General features: G+C 36.2%; 1 protein-coding gene across 1 annotated transcript in view; it reads right to left on the bottom strand.

Annotated features, from left to right (window-relative positions):
• The window catches only part of ERP44 (endoplasmic reticulum protein 44), a 47,534-nt gene that overhangs the window by 19,835 nt on the left and 10,364 nt on the right, over positions 1-17,335 (bottom strand). Inside the window, exons 2-4 of the mRNA XM_053933547.1 lie at positions 8,366-8,438; positions 6,552-6,591; positions 5,029-5,144 (exon numbers count right to left, since the gene is read on the bottom strand). Coding sequence (XP_053789522.1) covers positions 5,029-5,144; positions 6,552-6,591; positions 8,366-8,438 — 229 coding nt within the window. The remainder of the gene's footprint in view (positions 1-5,028; positions 5,145-6,551; positions 6,592-8,365; positions 8,439-17,335) is intronic.

Here is a 17,335-nt window from a genome sequence, read left to right as displayed (position 1 = left end):
TTCCAAACTGCCTAGACTTTTTTCCACTATTCATTCTGCCAACTCCAACATGAATATCTCACAGTCACCCAGTTCTCTTCAGATACACTGTATTGATCGATAACTTCTCCTGAGCAAAGCTCTGTCTTACAACAGGGAAGAGACAGCAGCTCTTGTTTTGAAACAAACTTTGATGTGAAACCTGACATTTACACTCATGTTTTCTAAGACAGTCTCCCACATCATCTTCTGAGCAAGATCCTCTAAGAAAGCAGGATTTGTGAGCTATCATTTGTGATCCATATCTTCATCATATCTCCTGTACTGTCAGACATTTCTCCAGAGCATCGTGTGTTCCTCCATTCAAAGAAATGCCAAAGCCCATTTTTGGGGGGGGTCAGGCTTTTCTCATGGTGTGTATACACATTACCCAAGCTACAGCTTCAGGCAAGCACACAGCCAGTGACTTGTTTCCCAGAATGCTTCAGACTCCACCTTTCTAGGTTAACACCACAATACACTATCCGAAGTTCAACTAGCTGGATATCAGATTACATCACCAAGAATCTCAATTCCACTGCCACCAAGTGGAAATTAAACGTACAATGAATAAAGTGTTGAAAAACTGCACCAAAACCCACTATATTGAAGAAGGCTCCCACCCACAATGTAGCTAAGAAGGTCCTTCCCAATGATATTTACAAGGGTCACCATTAACCCAGTATGCTGTTCTAATTTTTCAGTGCCATAATTCACACTATGAATAAACAAATATTTAGATTTTAAGTCTACAGGACTGGTTCTCAAAAAACATGTCCAGTAGGATTCGAACAATATTGCTAATTATCCTAAATGCCTACCTCATCATATAAGGCAGCACCTGAAGAATTCACATGCTGAACAGAGGACTATAACAGCCTGAAAAGTTATCTGAAAGAAAATCAAAATTTCAAAACTCAAACCTGTAAAAATAACTTCTGAAAATACTCAGTGTCCCTTTTTCTAGAGGAGAGGAGGGTGGTCTCTTCATGTTGTCTGAGGAAGAGCTAGCACAAACCCAAGCTACTGCATTTCCTAACTTTGGTGTTACATAATGGTTGTAGGAGTTTCACAGCTACATACAGAGAGAGCTTGAATTTTCTGGGTCTAACACTAATCTTTATTTTGTGTGTCAAATCATCTTCAGTCTTCCTTACCCTTCTGCAGTATCTTCCATCTCAAAGATAACAAATTCTTTCAGCTGTATATTTGAAGCTGGAATGACCAAATGAGTATTCTGCTAGCTCACTTGAGATCAGTCAACATCTTTTGAAGTCCCTCAGGCTACCCACCAGGGCACACTACAGATGAAAAATGAAATATGTCTTTGATAGGTACCTTTTACTTTCAAAATACATCATAAATTCTCCCCAGTTAAACTACTGCTCTTGTGACACTTGCAAGAAATTGTAAGCCCTGGCAGAATACTCAGAAGAAGCAGAATTAGAAAGGAACTTGGGAAAGCATCTAAACTAGGCATCTACTCCAATGATTGTGATACTGGTGACTTGCATGATGGACCAAAATGGGTAGAAAGAAAGCAATCAATATTCTGTATCAAACTCAGGTAACAGCAAATTTAAACCACCTTCTGCTGCAAAGGAGCATTCACAACACCCATGCCTGCTCTGAGCAGGGCCTCATCAGCAGGCATCCCATAATCTTCTTTGACAGACTAATAAAATCGCTCTCCTAAGGAGTGCCATCAACAACCTCTCCAAATCTCTTAAACTTTTAATTTTACCCAAAGATAAATCTCTCAGACTGATTTTTTTCCCAAGCAAAGTGACAAGAATGCAATGAAATCCTCATGCTTGTTTAGAGTTTCATTTAGAGTTCCTTTATGCACTTCCAAATTTGTAATCATTGAATTCTTTTGCTTACCAAAGGCGCAGTAGCAACACAATCTCATCTCTGCAGACTAACATTAGCAACATGAGCACACATTGCAGAAACAGCCAGTCACAGAGGGCAGCAGCTTACAAAACTGAGGGAAAATACCACTCCCAGACACATTTGGAATGGAAGAACAGTTCCCTAAACAGTCTGTCCAGCAAAGCATCTCCTTACAGACCCTCCGTGAGAAACTGATTTATGTTTGGAGGCACAATGATATATTCAAACTAGCTACTATTTTTTATTTAACTCATAAACCAAAGGAAAACATGGTGCAGTAGAATCAAACCTCCAATATATATACTCCAATTGACAAGAATTTTGTACCACAGCTCCTAATGTTGAACTTAAAGAAACTCTCCAAAATATAAACTCTTCCCCTAAAGAAACGTAAGTTCTAGATTGCAACATCCAATCACAGAGAAGAGAAATACAGGAAATCTATTGTACCAAGTGAGTTTCCAACACTGCTGCTTAACACAAATGATTAAAAACATCCTGAAACAAGCAAGAAAAAAAAATCACCCAAAAAAACACAAACAAAAAACTGCAAACCACAAAACAAAACCTTCCTAACAATGTCTGTGCAGTAAGATCTTCTGTAGTTTTTTATGGAAGATCACTTTTACTAGGTATTATACTTGGATGAGAGGTGTCTAATATTTAAGATAGCTGAATTACTAAACTGAACATACCAAAAGCATCAAATATTAACAAGACATAATGTAGCACAACTCAGATATTTTTAAGTTATAAAAGGATGTGGTCTTGCAAAAGCAAAGAGTACCTGCTTTAATTACTTGCTCCAGATTTACCTTTAGTGTATGTTGCACACCAGCTTAAACACAGCCTGGTGACTTTGCCTACACATTTCAGGTATAATTATCTTCCACAATATTACAAACTAGTGTAAAATATAACACATACAGAGGCCTAATATAGTGTTAATATGTATATTTTGTATTTTATCACATAAAGGACTACCACTTTCCAGAAAAACATCTTTATATCGGCTATAAGAGCAGACAGAATGATGGTTTTGTCATTAGGCATCAAACATTTGGCAGGACATCAATAATTCTCTTTAATTTGCTTTACCCTCAGAAGCTGGTGTGAGCTGTTGGGCCCTGCAGTGTGCTTCAATAATAGTGCATTAAACAGAAAGTATCTATGCCTGAGTAACCATTCTGAAAGCTGTTTTTGAGTGGCCAGAAATCAGCTATTTGGATTCCCTACGGAGTCTTGGCCTCAAAAAGAACCAAATCATTTGTAATGCAAATAATCCACCATCTCTAGAACACCATTCTAATAGCAAATTACTAGTGGTATGAAATCTACAGGCATAACAAACCACCAAAATATTGACATAAAACCACTAGTGTTGCTAAAATATGTAAACACCGCAAAAATATAAAGCTTGAGTAAAAAAATCCCAAACCACTAACAATCTTGACACCAGCATTCAGCAAAATACTACGCAGGCCCAACGTTGATAATACAGTAATATCTGCTTTCTTACTAAAAGGCTGCTATTGCACATGTTAAAATCCAAGTTAAAATACTTAAAACTTCAGGACATGCCCAATAATTGTGTGCCATAAAATGTACCATTGTTTAAAACCCAGCAAATAAATACTAGAAACTAGGAATGACATGCACAGCTCTGTTATTTCAATTCAAAAAGGCAATGTAAATTGCCTGGCATTAAAGGATTTTATTTTTAATTCTCACATTTTACATCTTCTGCAATAGCAGTCATGCTCATCAACTTAAATTAAGGACAAAAATAGTAAATACAGAGAACTAATGGTATTCCAGAAATATAAAGAAAAACCAAAACTCCTGGCTTCCTCCTACTACTTAGCCCACTATAAGTCCTCCCAGGAGGCATGACAATCTCTCATGTAGCATCTCCTCTTCTTAGCTCTGTGTAACAAGTGCCAATTACCTTAATTCAAAGAGCATATGAGACGATGAAGCAACAAACTTTTGAAGCATGTCAAACACTTGGTGGGGGACAAAAAAATGTTTTCTTAACTATAACTGCTAAGACAAGAACATCTCATAGCTAAACACTGGCCATCCAGCAGCCCAGACTCTCTGAGTTATTCAAGCAACTGAAGCTACAGCAACCAAGGCAAGGTCTGCAGCAGTTTATTTAAACCTCAACAATAAAACACAACAACATAGGCTGATTTTACTATGATCTTTAGTGGATACTTTATAGATTTGCTGTTGTTACGTTGATATGAAAAGATGAGCCAATTTCCAGTGATGCTTGTCCTTACAAATTACCAGTTTTGTAAAGCCCAAATAGTATAATCAGTATTGATTAAACTGAATTTCTCTGTTAATACTCTTTGGGAATCACAAGCCACTGTAAAGAAATTATTCCTAGAAATGCTGTTCTCCAAGAAGCATAAAATAACACAGCTGATCCAACAGTATAATAAAAATCCTTCTACTATTCATTTGCCTTTCAATGTACAGCAGATGTTCCTCACATTTTACTTATTAAGGGATTTAAAAGGATCTTTAGGAATTAGTACCAGCACAAACTAAGATTTTGCATATCATTTTCATGTACTTCTGGGCATGGGGAAAACCCAGCCCAAATAGGCAACTGTTTGCTGGCATGTGTAACAATAGCAGAGCAAAGCTCTGATCCCTGCCTGGTCATGTGAAAGGAAACTTACAGCCCCCATCATGACTCCAAGGTGGAAGGAAGGTGTGATCAGAACATGTTCTTTATGCTAACAGTGGTAGGTTACCCCTTCCTCTTCTTGGTTGTGAAGACCTGCATCATTTGTTGCTCTAGTGCTTCTCAACGAGCGAATTCAAGTTATAACCACAGCCCTTTTTTCCTCATTAAATGATGAGATAGGCTGAACTGGTTTAAAAAAAGGATGTTGAGGGATGCAATGAGAAAGAAATATTGGAAATTGCCCTGACAAATTTGGAAGAAGAGGTTTGCTGATGTAATAAAAGCAACCCTGGCCTAAATGATGGGCCAGCTACAGCTACACTTTGCATGGCTATTTAGCATATTTTTCAATACAATTACTAACTTGGTAGCAAGACAGCACAGAAAAACCTAAATCAGGATTTACTTACAATGCTGATCACAGTCTACTCTAGCAAACACCACTTGGTTCTTATCAGGATATTCTTCTTTGATTACATTAGAAGCTTCCTCAAAAATAGGATGCAGCATTTGGCTGAAGCGGCACCTGTAAATAGAACACAAAATTGTGACTTCAAAATATCACTTTGAAATATTTCAGTTGATGACTACTGGAACATTTCAATCTTTGAAGGAAAAAGAAAAAAAAAAAAAAACAAAGAAAAGCCACTGGAAAAAAATCACATCTACCTGTAATCATCCCAGTAACTGACTGGATAAAAATCAGTTCAACAATAACGTGAATGAATCAGGTGCAGAAAAAAAAAGTAATTCTGAAAGAATATATAGTTCAAGATATGCTCCCCTCCTTTATCTCCCTAGGAAACACCATTAATCAATTATAAGCCTTTAGGAAATATATTCTATTCAGAAAGTATGTTGTTAATTTTTTTCTACCTGAATTACCCCATGGAAAGTGATTTTAAAAATGTAGTAAAAGTTGTTCCTTAGATTGTTGAGATTGAAATATTCACCAACACCTTCAAGACATATCACAGGTAATTTTCTATGGGTCAACAATACAAGTTATAAGTATTATGTATTATATTATTGCTCAGGTTTGGCAGAATTTGAGCAGACTACCTTTACAGCAGAAGAACAAAGAGAACCCTAAGGGTTCCTTCTTCCAGTAATGTCAGATTTTGATGCAAATTCTCTCTTTTTGCCCACGGAAAAGGTGGTAGGATTGTAAAGATGCTTCAGTGGCTTTAGGGAGTTTAGGGTAACAGTAGTGCACAAGCCCATTACCAATATGTCAATAAAATTATTTTATATTCTGTCCTTGCAGGCATATGGCAGATTTTTAAATTGGAGATGCAAAATGGCACTGTACAAATTGTGAGAATGAGACTTCAAGGAGTAGATTTGCAATAAACCAGCCTGCACTGAAACCCACCTTAAACATAACAGTGACAGCCTGGGGATGCAGTTATGTCTGCAACATCAAACATATAAGTGAAGAGCAAGTCTTGCTCTCAAAATGCCAAGAGAGCTGAAGTCCACCTTCTGAAAAAACCTGACTCTGGGCATCCCAGCTGCATGCTACACATTTATGCAGCATGTATATGTTACCATGTATATGCTACAATGGCTTCTTGTCCCCCATTCTTCTCCACCCTAAAAACAGAGAAGTTCCATGACCAAAATTGATCTCTTCTCACTCATAAGTCAGGTTACATCACAGACTGGCAATGTGCTATGTTGAGAGATTATTGCTGTATGCCTAAAAGTAATCATCATAATTAAGGCAACAATGTTTTAAAACTATAACCTATTATAATGTGAATCAAGCAAGCATAGACAGAAGGAGAAGCAATTGGGACATAAACCCAGGAAAGAATTGGTTCGAAAGCAAGACACTACTGTATTTTTTATTAGAAAACTATAGTCAAACATGACAGTTTTCAAAAGACAGAAGCTTAAATATAAAAAAAATCCAACTTGAATAACTTACCAATCAGCATAAAAATTAACTAAAGCAACATCTGCATTGTCTGAGAAGAAAGAAAAAGAAAAAGCCCAATGTCACATTGTGAGGCAAACTTCTCAGTTCTTTTATTCGAGATTATAAAAGTATGTGCAAAAAAGCTACAAAAGCAAATATTTCTAGATGATTCAGCATAAAGCTTAGTCTGATTGCTAGAAAACTGCTAAGTCTCATCTGAAATATAATCTATAACAAATGGGAAAAAGATGAAAGAGGCCTTCAGTCAAGTGTTCTATTGACTTTATTGACATATAAGACAAAAAAATGTAAATACTTAAGGCATTAAGACACACAAAGTAATTAAGTGACACATGCAGCAAAAATTATTTCTGGATTTAAAATTAAGGCACTCATATCCAGAAATTGAACTCTAGTAGCTCTTAAGCACTAGCTCTATTATTTTAAGTGTTAAAATTAGTTAAAAGCTGAAATCCCAACTATTTGGGGTAGAAGACTGATGAACGGGCAACCCGTCTGTGCAACTTACTCTGGTTTGTCTGATTTAATCTGGATACCATGGCAAAAGGTAGCAAAGAAATTTTCAGTCCCCAAAACCAGAAAAATGCTAAGGAACACTAAAAAAATGCAGTACTACAGGGATACACATAATGAAGTAACTGAATAATGTTCTTATGCATTCTTTTTCACATATTTAAAAAAAAAAAAAAAAAAAGGATAAATTTCCAGCCCAAAAATTAAGTATTATCTTTATAGAATATAATAAGTAACCATTCTTTAAATTAATTTTTAGTAGTAGTACTGACCTAGACACTGAAAAAAAATGAAATACATACTCAAACTACAGAATATCAGCCACAGCTTTATAAAGCAGAAATGCTGACAAAGCAGAAAACTGACAAAGCTATAGAGCAGTTACATGTGAAGATAAGGATGCTGAAAGCCTGGAAAAGACAACATGCTGATAAAGACAGCTCTTGAGTAGGCTGGAGAACACCACAGTTTGATTACAATTATGGTGTTAAGATTTTCATTATCAGCAAGGGATGCCAGTGGTGAATAGGTAAATAACAAGCACTGAAAAGCTTAGGGTTACCTCCAACGTATAAAGTATTTCTTGAAAGTAATGGGATGAATTTCAGAAGCACTTACAGTTAGCATATATTCCCTTTTGTGAATTACATTGTATAAAATAATTGTACATTTTCCCCTGTAGAAAAGGTATTTACAAACAGCTGTCATATCACAAAGCAATCTCATATCATAAGGCAGATTCTAGTCCAGACCTTATTAAAGATTTTCACCCTGGATATATTTGAAACAATGTCATAACTTTTTCCAGCAAAGACAACCAGATACAGGCAAATTGCATACTTCTCAGAGGGAAAGGTTTCAGACAAGAAACACGTATCTGTTTAATTTACAGATTTCCATTCTATGAGCCACCAGAATCAGGACAGTGCTTAACTTGAGAAAAGGCAGAGCTGAACAAGCAAGATACTTAAGGCCCATAACCATGGGTTTCACTTGCTGCTATTTTTTGGGGAGAAACTTAAAATGCCTTCCAGACTACTTTTGGTTATGCAATCAAGCATTCCCTTCTGCAAACAAGGTAACAGTTATTTTCTTAAGACACTTCAAATTCTCAGTGCAGTACATTAGTTCAGACAGCTAATTTCGACCACAGGCATTTAATATTTCTAAGCTGATTGCAATTCATATATTCAAAGCTAGGGTATGAATATTCATTTAATACCACTGCAATATTCACACAGATAAGTAACTGCAGACATACAAGGAAAAAAATTATTCAAAGTACTCACTTAAAATGTCATCTATATTTCCACTATCTAGACTTGTTATTTCACTTCTTGCTGGATTAAAAAGCCAAGACACCTAAAAAGAGAAAGCAAATCAGTAAGGTATGTTTCAGCAGTAAAGTAGTAACTGATGTGTGATTTTTAAGTGTTGCAGTTCAAAAGCTGGAGAAGAACAGTAAAAGAGCTGTAATTCAGTCAATGCATTTCAGATGACTGCAGTACTACAAATATACAAATAAACTACCAATATAACATACTTACACATTTAAATAAAAATTAGTTTTTTTAATACAATTCTCTATTATGTAGCCAGAAATGTTACAGGTAAATTTGTACCTTTAAGGCAACTTATATTCATAACTTCACTCTGAAGAAAGAAATGAAACCCCATTTCAGCAACCTCACACAGGCGGGCATGTAGATTTTACCCAGAGACAAGTAATTCCTTCTGTCACTTCCAGGACTTGTCTGACAAAAAAGTTTCCCAATAAGTAAAGCCTCAACTACCTGCATTTTTATTGCTGTTTTAGGAAACAATTTTAATACATCTAATTCAACTAGTTACAGTCTTTTATCTCCTTCTGTATTTCCACTTGACACTACTTCAGGCTCAGCATGCAACAGGCTTATCAGACCACAAAAACCATGTCACCACATCAGCCAAATCATTCAATTACAAAGCAACATTTATATTACTCTTAATGCAACTCTTATAGCAATACACAATTTTATGGATGGACACTCTCATTTTCAGTGCAACTGGCCCAGATATTTTTTTTCTAAAATGCAGTTGAAGAAATAGGAGGTAGAGTTCTATCCCACGTGAGAGGCATCGATGAATTACAATTTATTTTTGCTTTGAGAGAGACAAGCATGCAAATGTTTGAATAGGATAATATAGATTCTTGTCTGGGACATGAATGTTTCCATCCTGAGTAAGCCAGTCAGAAAGTCATCACTTCTCTAAGCACAGTCAGGGCTTGGACCAGACGCCCTGCTGTGATGCCTTCATGGTTTCAATTGATGTATGGTTCCTCAGCTGACAAAGGTAACAGCAATAGAAAAGGAAGGTTTTTGGAAGAGAATGGAGAGGAACGCACAGACCAAGGAGTTGGGCAGAGACCAGAGATTCACAGAGACACCCTGCACTGAGATGTGGCAGCACTCAACATACATGCCATTGATATTCCCAGAGACTTATTTACCCCTTGAGGTGCCAAGAATATTTGCCTATGGCTCAAGAGGCACCAAGGAAAAACACAGCTAAAAGCATAAAGACCATCCAAATAAAACCACAGAGAGCAGCTGTATAGCAGGAACCATTGATATAAGGTTCTCTGCATTTATGGAAGAGCTTGAGACCTACCCTGAACCTATAGTAGGACCATGACTACAAAGAACAAACCTCCAGGATATACCTGCCTTTGACACTGTTTACAATTTATCAAAAATGTCACACACCAAATTTTGTAACATTTATAACAAGTGTATATGAAATATTTGATTGAAAAAAAATCACCAAACTGGATCCCTGCTTTCCTTAAGATCAGCTTCAAAAATGGTAGGAAACTTCTGCAGTGAGAGACTGTTAACAGCTCTAAAACTATCACTGTAAATCGCACACAGGTGAGATTTGCAGCAATCAATAATTTTCAATTCTTTCTGACTCGTGGATCACTAATCAGAAAGATTACTAATGTGGATCACTAATCACTTCCCAGTGAAGATAGTGATCCTTCCGCATTTCCTATATGGAGGCCCTTGGGTAGCATAGAACTCTATCCTACACTACAGGCTGAAAACACACCAGCTGTTGGAATACAAAATGCATACCAGTGCTCCTCTCTTGGTAGTTGAATAAGATACCATTCTTAAATGCAAACATAAGATTTGTGGTGGAGTTTGCACACTCTTCCTGTGGCACTTCAACTGCTTGAGACAAGTGTCTAAACTGTGGCTCTAAGATGACTGTAGAGAAACAAACTGAGCTGTGAGGTCCAGAGATTAAACAGGCAGTGTAACAACACAATCTGCCAAAAATCTGATTAAGCAAGCTATGCAATGCACAAGTTCCAGAAGGCCAGTGCTCAGGAAATTCCCTGAAGATGCTGGCATTGCTGACTAGTGAGCAGCAAGAAGGTAGGACTCTGCCTTTGGAGTGAGAAGCTACCTGTATGGACCCAGATCCACACCAGCCATATTATACCCAGACAACTAACAACTGATGGCGACCATTAGCACAGACACCTCCCCAACACCCCTTGCGTAGTGCATGGGATGACAGCTTCCATGGTGTTGCTGGGGGGAGGTTCTGGTACTAGAAGTTATGTTTGTAGTGAGTAATGGGTCAGGTCAGCATGTGCTAGCACAGGTTCATTTGTATGCACGTGCTGCTTTGTTGTAAATGTTAGGTTTGACCTAACTTGAGTACAATTGAAGCAGTAGCTACAATTAACAATAACAGCTGAAATATTGCTCTAGACAATAATGGATAGGGTATTTCAACAATAATTTTCTTGGCCATCATCTGATCCTACTGAAGGTGACTTTGCAAATTCAATGTTCTAAGGCTTTAGCTGCCTTGCAAGGTCTCAAGAACCTCTGATCACCCTGAAGACCACAGAGTTACTTAACCTGCTTGTAATCTTGGACGAGGTTTGTTTACAGAGAAAATCCACATAAGCCTCTAGAAATCAAGAACTTTTCAGTTGCTGCACACAAGCTCTGCATCACCATTCACACTTGAAAAGAATTTCCACTGTAGGTCTTGGTGTAACTATTTTCACAGGAGCTCAGCAGTAGCACTTCATATTGTCTAAACAAACCAAATGGTTAAGATAACAATTTCTTAAACCCTCCTGGCTTTTTCTAGTATAACTTTCCAGCAGCAAGACAAATCTTATCTAATAGGATAAGTTGCACATAAATTAAACATAACATAGATAAGCGTATTATTTGCAGTCAAGAAATAGGCTCTGTTACTTAGCAGATATACTTCAATGGATCAGGAACTGTACTCCTATTTGTAGATTGCCACAATACACTTAAAACACATTTAACTTGCAATGCAAATATTTAAGTGCTCCATGAAAGCACAGGACTTCCTAACCAATGAGATCCTCTTCTAGACTGTGCTATGTGCAGAAAAAAGGAATTAAAACTAATACCTCTTTATAGCACAAATAAGTTTTGTGATTGCTTTCTTAACTCTTACTGTGGAAATGTGGTGCAAGCTGCATGTACTAAGACATTAACACCAAAACAAATATTCCAAACATCTTCATGTACTGAAGGTGAACAACGAATTAACCATATACCCTATTGTCCCTTTGTATTACAGTAGTGGAAAGACACCAAGACTAAGAAAAGTTGCACAAAATCTGAGATAATTGAAATACTTTTCCCACTAGAAGTATGAAAATTTCTGTTTTGTTAAATATATTCATAATCACGTTCTCAAACATTTTATACTCACTAAATAATTGTGGGTGCCAAACTTTTAATAATAAGTAGACAAGACTCATGGAAAAAAAAGCATTCCTTGAAGAAATGTCAATAAATATGCACGACACACTCAGGCTGAAGCTTTCATTAAGGTATAATGCTTGTAAGGAAGAAAACACCTCCTTTTGACCCAGTAATCTTGCTGTCCCATGGGATGCAAGAGGATTTATGATATTATTAGTATTAATATTTATCATAAAGGAATACAAATTTGTATTTGAATTTCTAAGAAGCTACACTGTTTTGAGAATATTTTCTGACCTTTTTTGAGGTCTGTGCTTCATACTCATGAGCAGAAAAAAAGATATTTTTTGAGGAAATAATTTCTGAATATCAGTTACTTTATAATAGGTATTGAACATAAATTCTGAAAAACATACTGGCTAAGAAATTTTTCACTTTTAAATGCAAACCTTACATTCTGCTGTTCATAGCAGGACATATGGATGATGGTTCATATTTGTAACTGAAGTAAAAAAAATAAATTTCAAACTGGCATTACAAGATAATTATAAACTCACTGCATCTTGAAAAAATAATTCAAAAGGAAAATTGGTTACTTAAGTGCACCTGAAAATAACTCAACTTTCTGCACTTACATTGGATAAAATTAAGTATTTTTGTATTTCTATTTTTTAAATATTCAAACTGAAAATCTGAAGGTAAAATTAAGTAGCTACAAAATAAAAATATTTTTAAAAATAGAGTAGAATATAATACATTAAATACTTGAGTGAAACTGCTCAAGTTAGATTAGGATGTTTATAATCTACTCACAACCATTTGACACTACAGAAAAATGACAAAACAAATGTAGACTGAAACAAGCAAATGCAGAAGGCTTTATGCACTTACAGAATACATTGCTGGGGGGAAAAAAAATCAGGAACTGAACAATGTGTTCAGAAAGATAAAATTTAGGTCATATGGGGGGAGGGAAGAAGAGGTGATGACATACACTTATATTCTTCTGGTCCTCAAAAATACTGTCAAATAAAGCAGGAACATCATGGCTCAGGTTCCTAGGAGTTTCTGAAGATAAAAGTGGTCATGCTTTTACTGGGAAGTTTAATTAGTACAGAAATGTTAGTGTTTCTGATCAAGATTTGGTCCTCACTTGAAGTTAGCCAACAGCTTAGGGAGCCCGTACCAGTCACTTCTGAGGAGTAACTATGAATTAGCTGAGATTTATTCTGATTGTTTCCAATGAAAGACCTCAAAGCACTGCTGGAAAGTCACTATGATCCTCCCAAACACACCATGTGATGCCACACAAGCAACCTTACGCAAAACAAAACGCCTGGACAGAACCTATTCAACTCATACCCAACACTGAACCTCTGCCGGGTTTCACACCGCTTTCCCAAAGAGGAAATACAAGCACATCCAGTTTCAACTCACCTTCTGCTGACAGTATTGCTGTTCAATTGCCATTCTACATATCCAATTAATAAAGCCTGCTGATTACTCAAGAAATTTAGATCAATCTTTTATCAACATTTTACCAGCACCAGTGTTGTTAGTTCTTTAATTCCTAACTGGAGAGACAGACCTATAGTTTAATGGTATTTCTTTTTCAAGTGTATTATACTTTACATGCCACTTTCTCGTAGAAGATTTTAACAGTTTAAATGTGCATAACCTTAAAATTGAAAGAAAAGGAAAAGAGAACCCAGGTCTGTTGCATTCTAGCTCTTTGCGCCTTTATTTTTTAATATACATAATGAAGCAGAGGCCCTCATTTCCAAAGCAAACTATCTGTAGAATACAGAAAATGTATTCAAGGAGCATTATGATTTCTAATTAGTACTACACCTGCAAAGCAATCAACAAGAACAGCCTTCATTTTCACTTGCTAAACTTTTCATTTACCTTTTCCTCCTGCTGGGAAATCCTAAAGGCATACAACTAAACCATCTTTCTCCTCTAACACAAAATCATTTTACATTTGCCATCCAGTTCTAGCCCACACCTAATCCAGATTGGCATTCTGAAGTAACTACCTGAAGTCCAAGCCCCCCAGGACCCTGCTGCTGACTGTCAGTCCCTGAGTACCTCTTTTTTTATGCATGCTGCTGATCTGCTGCTGCTCTGAGGTCTGCATTAAACTCCTGGACAACAGAAAGCAGACGGGTTTACAGACTGCTGTAGGATGATACAAATTGAAAGCAATCCCAGAAGACAGCAATGCCAAAGCTGGCTAGACATTGTAAGAGCCCCTGAATTTTGGCTTCAGAACCATCAATCAGGAACATCTTGCTGGCGGCATTCCCAGAAGCCCCATAATGAACCACAAAGTTCAGAGCAGAGAGAGGTAACAGTAAATAGAGAATGCTGAGGGAAAATAAAAATTAATATTATTCACCCTCTCAGTGAGAACAGTTCAACTCTGACTTGTCACCACTTGATTTCAGACTGTGCCCAAATATTTTCATCACTTAGACTGACTGCTGCCATCCCTGATGAATATGCAGGGTTTTTATTGGTAATGTAATCTGCTTAGTTTTTATTGGTAATGTAATCTTGATAAGACTATGAGACAAAGATCTATTAGTTCAAAACATTAACTAATGATCCTTTCTCAATTACATTCAAGTTTTTAGAGCAATTTTAAATGGGTAACAAGAAATAATTTTCTTATAATTTTTCATTTAAGAGTCATATCTTAAATTTAGTCAGAAAAATTTAAAATGCTCAAAATAAGCTACTTAAAACAGATTTAAAGATTGCAGTTACTAGTGTTCAGGAAAACAGAGAAAAAATCTTACTAAACAGAAATATGGATAATATATAATTAGAAAAGTAAACTTCCTTCTTCAGCCTTGATAGACAGTTCACTTTTACACTGTTTTAGCCAAACAGTGCTGTAACTGAACTAAGCTAACAGCAGAGTAGAGACCACCATATGAAAAAGGAGTCACGCAATTTTTTGTCTTCCACATATCTTGTTATCTGCTCTGATTTTAAGTGTGTGGAAGGAATATTTGGAGTAGCTGCATATCTTAGTAATACTGAAAAACTTATTTTCAAATGAAAATACTAGAAACAGAGAAATTCACAATGCTATCTTTGAAAATCCAAATTATATTGATTTGACATGCCAAATTAGGAAAAAGAACTTGCAGCTAAAGGTTCCTAAAACTGAACTTAACACACAAGCAAAGGAGTTGAAGGATTGTCCTGTTTGACTGGGCATGGTTCACAGCTGCAGAGATCTCTCAATGGCCTGATAGCACAGCACCAAGGATTTCCAGAAAAATGGATAAGTTAATGTCTCAACAGTTTGTGAACTATCATTAGAAGACACAAGATGTTCATTCAAAAAGTCCATTGCAGAGATATTAATTAAACATCATAACCACAACATGCAGTGCAACGCATTGCATTTTCTTCCACAAAGCTATTAGTAGCAGAACTGTGCACCCAAACACAATTCTAAAGCTTAAGTCTCTGGGCACAAACCTATGGATCGTGGTCTTTTATAGTAATGTTTAAGCAAGGACTCAAAAAAATGACATGAGGCATGTCTAAAAAAATGTCACAGAGATAAGACCTGTAATTTATTTCCAGTTGAATTATTTGCAACTTTCAGTTATTTCTCTTGGCCTTTAAGGAAAAGAGTAATCTCCAGTCAGGGTTGTGATCCATTGCTTTTCTTGCATCCACATAGAGAGAAACCAGTACATACACCTTCAAAAGATGTAAACAGATGTCTGAACATCTGTATTAATTTGTGAATAATGGTCAGAGTGCTCCACATCTCTACAACTAGGAATCTACCTTAAAGCCTATTTCGCAGATTTAAAGCTATGAATTCAGCTCCCCAGGAAACTACTGAAAACTCTGAATTTTTAGATATTTTATTTACCAAGCTGCTTCTCTTAAACAAGTAGCTAGAATTCCCCTGAAAAAGAAAGGTCACATTTGTGCAGCCTTTTAGGAAAAAACACCTCATGTTCTGATAACTCTTTCTTTTCCATTTTGCCAACTGCTCTGATTATTTGGCAACAACACAAGGATACACTTTCAAGCAGGAGTAACACACATAATATACAAATGCAATCTCCAAAATGATTAGCACAAATTAAGCAGCTGTTGCTGTGTATGAAAGCCAGCACCCTTAACATCCTCAACTTGTTAAAGCATGATCCAGCAATACAAAATAAAGGGCAGATTGGCCTTGTCAAGACTTTGGTACGGCTGGCAGAGCAGAATAGTTTGTTGTCCCTTTTCACTAAGTCAAGGAAAAAGGCCCTGTTCTATTTTGGCTGCTGCCATTAAACGTAAAACCCACTACCAAAAAAATTTGTTGTAGACAGTTTAAATCTTGGACACTGTGTACTTTTAACTCCATTCCTCATTACAGAAAGCAACATACTACCCTGTTATTCACTATAAACTACAGGCTTTCCTGTGCTCTTTATTGTACTTTTTACACAAGGCTAAGAAATTAGCTTTTTTTTTTTTTTTTAATAATACAAATATATTTATGTTTTCTTCATTCTTGGACTGGTGATGAAAATGCATATTAAAATAGAACAAAAACTTTTACATTCTTCTGTGGGAGAAGTGGCCATGGAATTCAGAATCTCTCCTTTAAAGCATAATCTTAGAGGAAGAAACCGAAAGTAGATGTAGTGTTTCCATAAGAAACTATATTTCTTATGTCACATTAATGTTTACTACCTTGGAATAATTTGAAAGATTTAACATATTAGTGGATAACTGAATTTTCTATCCTTGCTCCCTGAACACATTCTACTGCTTTAAAAATAAACACAATTTCTATTTTGACAAATTTTACTACATATTGAGTTTATTCTTCAATAAGACAAAACCAACTTTTTTTAAAGTGAAATTATCAACTTCAACACCTATGCACTTCTAGCTGCTTAGCTTTTTATTAATGACACAATCTAGTTGCAATACTGAACACATTTTTACCCTTCTTCTCCAAAACATCAAGTTCTCCATATCTTTGCCTTATCAAGAAAGGTGGGAACTTTGAGCAAAGACAAACCTATTCAGTTTTACCTTTCAGCTGGAACTTGTTTTAAGAGTGCGTATGAATTACTGAAACCAACTGCTCAAATGCCAATAAACACACAGCATCTAGCTCTCCATAAGAAAAATACCCACACTGGACCAACACTGCTCTAAACCATGCAGCTGGGTTAAGAGGAAAAAAAAAGGTAGTAAAAGCAATAAATAGACAAACAAAACACTTAAATGGAAAATACAGCTGGGTCATTCTCCTCATCTAGTTCACCCAAAGGGATGCAAAACATACTGGTTTCAACTTGGACTCTAAAGGGAATATAAGGGAAGTCCAAAGGGAATATAAGTGGACAAGCCAGTTTCCAATAACACTGTTTAAATTGTACCATTTACCTTAGTGCAGGTGCTTGTTTGTATTTCTGAATAACAAAATCCTTTTGAAAGCACAGAATCACAGCCATTGTGATTCAG

Source organism: Vidua chalybeata, chromosome 1 (assembly GCF_026979565.1).
Source record: "Vidua chalybeata isolate OUT-0048 chromosome 1, bVidCha1 merged haplotype, whole genome shotgun sequence".
Taxonomy (NCBI): domain Eukaryota; kingdom Metazoa; phylum Chordata; class Aves; order Passeriformes; family Viduidae; genus Vidua; species Vidua chalybeata.
Note: the sequence above shows the minus strand (reverse complement) of the source record. Positions and strands in the feature narration are given on the sequence as shown.